This window comes from Anopheles aquasalis, chromosome 2 (genome assembly GCF_943734665.1).
Source record: "Anopheles aquasalis chromosome 2, idAnoAquaMG_Q_19, whole genome shotgun sequence".
NCBI lineage: Eukaryota > Metazoa > Arthropoda > Insecta > Diptera > Culicidae > Anopheles > Anopheles aquasalis.
In genome coordinates this window covers 64550647-64558146 of record NC_064877.1, presented here as the reverse complement: position 1 = coordinate 64558146, position 7500 = coordinate 64550647, and the positions used below count along the sequence as shown (strand labels likewise).

Below are 7500 nucleotides of genomic sequence, written 5' to 3'. Positions count from 1 at the left end.
CAACGAACAGAATTCGGTTGTGTGTACACTTTCCATTAAAACAATCTTGCGTTTGCAAATAATCCGCATTAAAAATGCACTCTCGCCCTTACTCTCTTAACACTTGGGATGGGAACACTTGCCGGATATTCTTTACTGATTCCTTATGTCGGTCAAGACGGAACTGTATAAGCAACACGCAAACGAAAAACACGATCACTGAGCAACTCGGCATTCAAAATTGTACGCTGCAAATGGGCCGGTAACCGTTACTACAGCTTACGGATTAACTTACGCGACACTCCTCGTTGCGGGCGGTGGGAAGCCTATCGATGGGAAGCCTATGCTGCTGATCGTTCTGCGAATTCTGCCAACTGTGGCCATCGGCCGGCTAGACTAAATACTAAATACTACCGCCACCGCAGCACGGCTGGCAGTCGCGAAACCGAAGCGCACGCGGTACGTGATCGTATTGGTAGAGGCGAGAAGACCGCATGGTCACTCGTTTCCACGATCCCGATTCACGCAGTAAACGTAGTTGTTGTGACGGCGACGTTAAGCAACCGACTTTGAGCCTCTTTTTTTTTGCTTCGTTTTTAGTTCAACCAGAGTGATGCTGACGATATGGAGTCGCTCTATCAATCCTCCCATTCTCTGGACGTCAGTATGCGTGGTACGAGATTAGTATAAGCGCGTCTCAGTTCTTGTATCAACAATGACTAGCACTGTGGGCTGGTGGTTGTGTTGTGTTGTGTCCCATAAAACGTGCTCACGTGCGGATCAGTGGAGTAAAAAGTACATTGCGTTCGGACGTACCCACCATTGATTAGACTCGGTTTTTACAGTGACCATCCTTGAACTTGTGAGCCGAGTTTTCGATAGACTTTACAGCTAATCGAAACGGAACCACATCTAACCGGACCGAACGTGTCAGCCTCAGCTGCCGATGATAACATGGCTCGTAAACTGGTTCCGATGATTGGGGATGGGGCTGCTCAGCTAGCAGGCCGAGACCGATTGAGAGCTAATGTGTAGGCTTGCCTTACGAAAAGATAATGGGGCGCACTGCATCGAATGATAATTATCGATGCATGTATTAATTAGCATAATCAAACATCATTAAATGTAGAATAATTTGTTATAAGAGTATGATTTATTGAAAAGCCTGAGTATCAAGTACTTGTGGCTTTGGGCTAATTATTTAGCGTGTTTAGTTCTGTCACCCTTTTCGGGTTTGCTGTTAAGTTAGATGCGTAGACAAAACTTCGTTGATTAGAAGGAGTCTATTTTTAACGATGCTACTTTGACCCCAGCTAATCACTAATTCGTTGGCCTGGCGTGATGACAATACGCACAAAATAAGGAACATAAATGAGATACACCAATGAACTTAGGAGCAGGCGACCACGGAATTGTTGCTATGAGGCCATCGGCCATCTGTTCATGAAAATGATGTCATTCCGCGGTGGTGTTTTGCTGACTTCGCAATGAAACCAAAGTATACCACATTTCGATTGGCAAGAGAAAGAACCTGCCACAAGAAGACATTCCGTTTACAATTAGTGTTCTTTGTCTCCACAAGCGATATCTAGAACGATTAACAAATGAAGGGAGTAGAGTTTTTTGGAAGAGGAAACAGAAAGGAAAGTTTGTGCAAGCAGTGTTTTAAGCCAGCAAAGCATTTCACAAGAGAGCATGGTAGTTCCATAGATGATTGGGTGTTTCACAAAATGAACATAGTCAAGAGAAAATACAGGAAAAATCTTTTAATGAATGCTTGTATATTTCTACCCAAGTATTCTTGTACTTTTTGCTAAAAAACTTAAAAAAAACACTTAAAATAAAACACTTTTCTTAAAAAAAAAAACTTAAAATAAACACTGTGCGAAAGGGACGTTCAACACAGATCACAGAATAGACTTAATTAATATTGATCAAACCGAAAATTTAAACTCCATGCTCCTGCGTGCGAATGTCCTCGGACATATCGCACATCCCATTACTATCTGGAGCCATCGCCGATTAGTGACGCACTTCAATTGAAACTAATCAGCGTCGTCGTCGCTCGAATGTTGCCGCCATGATCCACATTCCAGCCTCTGCTAGGTGACCGCAGAGTGGTACAGTATTCGCTGCTTGCCCATCATTGGTCCCCGATAATTGATGTCAATTGAAACGCGGGGCGAGCATCACTTAACTATTAGCGGCTGGGTTGAGTCGTTGTGGTTCCATCAGCGCTCAAACGCTCTGCGCCGAAAGACTGCTGACCTCTTCCTCCTCGACCTGCTGGGACGGAGTGGAACAGTGGGAAACGCCTCGGAAGTAATCCTCGATCTCTTGCAAGGATTTCCCTTTCGTTTCCGGGACGAAGTAGTGCACGTACAGCACCCCAAGTAGGGACATGAGGCCAAAGAATATGAAGACGTTTCCGCTACCGATCAGCTCGACCATCGTAGGGTACAGTTTGATGGTAAAGAACGACATCAAGTAGGTGAAAAACACGGTCACTCCCGATGCTGGCCCGCGCACATTTTGTGGGAACAGTTCGGCCAACATCGAGAAGGGCATCGTCAGGAAACCGAGGGTGCTAGTGAAGATGTACGTCAGGATCAGCACGGTCGGTATCCACCGGAGTCCATCGACCAGTGGGAAGTAGATGCATGCGGCCAACCCGAACATACACACCAGCATACCGATTCCGGAGAAGATGGACGGTGGTTTGCGACCCAGCGTGTCCAGTATGTACGCCACGAGCAGCGTGGCAATGACACGAGTTACACCGATCAGCACGGTACACAGGAACGGATCCAGTGTAACGCTGGCTTCGGCCGATACCTTGGCCGCGTACACAACGATCACGAATATGCCGGAAAATTGTTGGAATCCGAAAAAGCCAACAATGATACCGAGCGGTTTGTAAACCTGTGGCTGTCGCAACAAGCGCGCAAAACTCTCTTTGCCAGCCCTACGCTGAGCCTGTACATTGTCCCGTAGCCGCATCAGTTCCTGCTGCACCTCGGGAATGTATTGCGTCTGGTAGGCACCGAATCCACGGATCGTTTTCAGTGATCTCTCTGCTTCCTCGTCACGTTGCTTCGACATTAACCACGCAGGTGACTCGGGCATAATGAATAGCAGCAGGAGGGAAAAGACACAGAGTCCCGCCGCCATGGCGGCAACCAGCCGGAAATCGTCCGGTACACAGTATCCCATCGAGTAGATGACCAGAATGCCGACGGCAATCATGAGCGATGTAAGCACGGTCAGTCGACCACGTAGCTTGGGGGTAGCGATTTCGGCCGAGTAGATAGATGCCGGGGCGCTTACTAAACCGATGACGATACCTGTTGAAGGTTGACGATTAGAGGATTAGGAATGAAGCAGCCAAGGGTCCTCGTGGGCAGCCAAGTTCTTACCAATGATTACACGTGCAATCAAGATCTGTGTGTACATCTGATCGAAGTTGGTCCTGCTGCAGACGGCAATCATGGTCCAGGATATGATGGACAGCACGTTGATGAGCATTAACGTTTTCTTCCTTCCGATACGGTCCAGCAGATATCCCGAAATGAGACCACCCAAAGGACACGCGATAGAGCTTATAGAAGCTGATCATACCAAAGAGAGTGATATAGAGAGAGAGAGAGAGATAATATTATAATAGCGAACACGAAGGCCATTAAGTGAACATTTTGCTTACCAAACCATGAAGCTTGGCTCGAGTCCATACGCATCGGACTGTCGTCGCGTGTGAGTGCGTGCAGTGTGATCGCTGAATAGCCCAGGCCCATCCCCGAGGATAGTACCGTTAAGTTGGCTAAGATGCTCATCAGCAGCTGCATACGCGTGCCCTTCGCGTGCAGACTTTTGGTGATGATGATCGTTGTGCCATTTTTGTCGTACACCCGATCATTTCGCAAATCGTCGACCACGGCACGTTGATTTACGCCCAACGCCGCATCCCATTGCTTTTCGCCGACCAGCGATAAGCCAGCGGGTCGCACATAATGTAGGTTGGATGCCGTCAGCTGTTCCGATTCGTCCATCGAAGAAGGCTCGCGCTGATCATCGGCATGCTGATGATGCTCTGCATCCGTCATCTTATTGTTGCCCATTATCTTGAAACCGTGGTCACCTAGAGGGGGAGAGGTAAAGGAATGGTTGGAACATGTGGATGTAAATTGTTTATCATTAGTCTGCGCTACAATCTGCCACAGATAACATCCACAAACAAAGAAAAAAACTCGCACGTGTAAATGACTGTCATTTAAAGCGTAATTTGAAAAACAAACGGTAACTTGATTTTGTACCAACCATGCTGTGGTTGCGCTGATTTTAGCGCGTCAAAGAGACACACGGACACCGACAGGACTCTCAGTAGGCCGCTGATTAGCAACCAATCGAGCGTGGTTCGACGTGATGCCCTTACTGATAGCGCTGGGAATGGACCCCCGCCCCCCAGGCATGGGTATTTTGAATGATTTCAACGCACATTGAAAAAAAGAAGGGAACCTGAAGAGCAACACAAATCATCCCGCCCAGGGGTCACTGGAGTTGAAGTCATCCAAGAAACAAGGGCTGGTCACTATGCGCGATGCGATGGAGTTGATTAAGCAGAGCATGAAAGTGAACCACCCCCCCCCCCCCCCGCACCCCTGCTGGTGAGGGGAAAGCGATAAGAAGCGGCTCATTGCGATGACGGAGTTTGATGATCGCTAATAAACGGCAATCACCACATTGCACTTCACGATTGGCTAACCATGCAATGGGCGCGCGCGTCAACCTGCTTCAGCTCCACGGAACAACACGATTCATGACGCCACGGTTCGCACGGTACTGGCACACATTTGCATTTATGGGATTTAAATCAAGCAGGATTTATGTATGCAAGTATCTAGCGGAGTGCCCTCGGGAATGGATGGATAGTTGTAGTGATGCCCATCAGAATTCATTCTGATAGGCTGAAAACAATGTTCCCACTTCAGGGATCAGGGACTGTGACCTTCTGCTTCAAAGGGAAGAATTTTAGAGACACAAACGTAGAGAAGCGTTTGTATGTTAAAAGTAAATTGTTTCCCAATGAGCACTTGATGAGATGAAATTTAACTTAAATTTTTCAAAAAAGAGACAATAATTTGCAATAGATTGTGATAAAGGATTGGCGCCATCCTTCTAGAACATTTGCTAATTAATTACTAGGCATTATCTACAAACTCTCTACCGAGGATTCATTGCGCTCTCTGTGAACAACAATGCGCCTGGATTGTTCCAGAATTAATTGAAGCAAAGAACAAAATTAGCATCGCAATCACACACTGTACATTGATAGAGCGAAACTCTAGCACCCGGAACAAGTTGGGGATGCCATTAATGGTTCGTTATCAAAACAAATGGAACATTCTCATACTTTTGGCCAGGCCTTAAGAAATATTATGAAATAGTGGCTTATCAGGTGGTGATTCTTCTCTCGAAGGCGCCCTCGAAGCGTCAGCCAGCGAGAGGTGTCAGGGGGATTACGCTAAATCACTTGTACCCCAGAGGTGTTTGACTTGAGCTTACGCCGATGATACAGCTCTCCAGACGGTGGTACACGCACAAAGATGGTGATAGACAGTGGAGTGGAAATATTAAGTTGATAAAAGCATTAGCAAAGGGTTTCCGTATCTCAGCCCATCGCACATAAACGGTACAAATGAGTAAGATTGTTACACAAATAAGGATAATCGGGTATGGGCTCAATGCGCCTGACTTGCTGTTTGCCTACGCTCATTCTTTAAGGTTTCTCCGCTAGGCTCATGCCGACAAATAAAGGAGATCTTACTCATGATCTTACTTACTCATGTTTCACACGTTACACTATCGTGATGTACATAGTGAAGTGACGAATTAGTAGCACGATTCGCTTTAGTTGTCTCGTCTCTAAATCTCCCTATCGATGAACAGGGAAACAGAGTAGCTTCCGTACGTCCGCTAGGCGATCGACCGATCGGTTATTACTTCTGCAAATCCTTAATTTACTCACATTAAACGCCACTGTGTATCTCTTTCGCTTTCGTGCGGTAGGGTACTACCTTTGGCACTGATTCTTATAATTAGCCACACAGATTGATCGTTCAGGAATTTCGTGAAACCTGCCAAACGAATCTGGGACAAGGGCCAAATGTTGTGCAAAAATCTGTCACTTATCCAGGAAGCGTTAATTAAGGAACAGCAAAAAAGATCGACTTCCATGGATGGTAGGTGCGTGAATAAATTTCGAAAAAATCTTAGATTCAATCGGCACAGGTTCACGTTTGCCTTTCTCAATGCGTTCCTGAATGTGCCAGTTAAAGCCGTGCACCTTGAGATCCACTCAAAACGGGTTTCCATTACTGTTGCACTTACTACGTTTTTAATGCGCTACACTCCGTCTGCTTGCGATCTTACCTTACGGTACACGTCGTTGTCGTTTGCCCTTTTAACTTCTTCAGTAAACTTCTTGTAGTCCTAGTAAACTCGATCACTGTTCGTTCAGATTTAAATCAAATAATAAATTGCTCTTAAAATCACTTCACTTATAATGGAGACACTAATGCGCGCTATTGCAGAGACTACGGGGGACATGCGAAGGAATCCGAATTTTGTATTTACCTCCGTCGAGGTTTCGGGCTCATCGTTGACTGGACCGCTTGATTGCGGTACTACTCGAAGGAAGCAGTACGCCGCAGCGTCCAACCTACCGCTCACGATTACGTCCTGCTGTACGCTCGCATCGAATCTTAGTATATGTAAGTGTACCAATAACATCAGCAAGGAGATGAGACGATGAGCACTTCAGGCCCTTTACTTCGCATGTGTGACATTATTGCCATAAGATGGCGAATCGCAATATCAATCATTATGAGCAGAGCGTTTGTTTTGTTTACGATTATACCTGATTGGTTTTCACTGATAAATCGCGTTTGTCTATCACTTCCTCCCTGGCTATCTCCACTCAGAATAGTATACCGCTGTAGTTTCAGTTATGATCTCCTCTCCAGTCACGCGCATCGTTTGTTTTATTGTTTTGCGTGATCTGATAACATTATACATAGCATCAGCCGAGCCCTCTTGGACTTGCTATGCCAGTAGACTTGTGGGTAATCGTGTTACTGGGTCCTTATGTTATCGCGGGTTCTTCATATACAGCTTTTTAATCATGTAATCATTGTGCAGCAGGGAAAAGGCCTTTTTTTGTCCGTTATTTCCAGATGGATTGCACTCAAGCGTATTAACCGTGATCCTACGGGGTGTGAAATTAAAAAGAACATTGTGGACCGGTGAATAGCAATTTGTTTCGAGATTAGAGGCTAGAAAACGTTTACTAGAATTTTCACTGTCGGATAAATACTGGACGATTTATAAAAAATCAAACCGCGGTGTAAATCGCTTGAAAGTATGCTATTGGTCGGTTTTGGTCAATAAGCCGACTGTTACTGGTCCCCTACCAACCGACTGGCCTTATTAAGGTTGGTAGGGTATGCACCACAGAAATGCGTTGTA

The 7500-nt window shown here is 46.0% G+C and overlaps 1 protein-coding gene across 1 annotated transcript in view; it reads right to left on the bottom strand.

Moving 5' to 3' along the window:
• Window positions 1-4171, bottom strand: part of LOC126573108 (uncharacterized) — a 9094-nt gene extending 4923 nt beyond the window's left edge. The window contains 4 exon segments of the mRNA XM_050232977.1: window positions 2224-3323; window positions 3396-3587; window positions 3680-4127; window positions 4130-4171. Of these exon segments, the coding sequence (XP_050088934.1) occupies window positions 2224-3323; window positions 3396-3587; window positions 3680-4127; window positions 4130-4171 (1782 nt within the window).
• Window positions 4172-7500: the final 3329 nt, after the last annotated feature.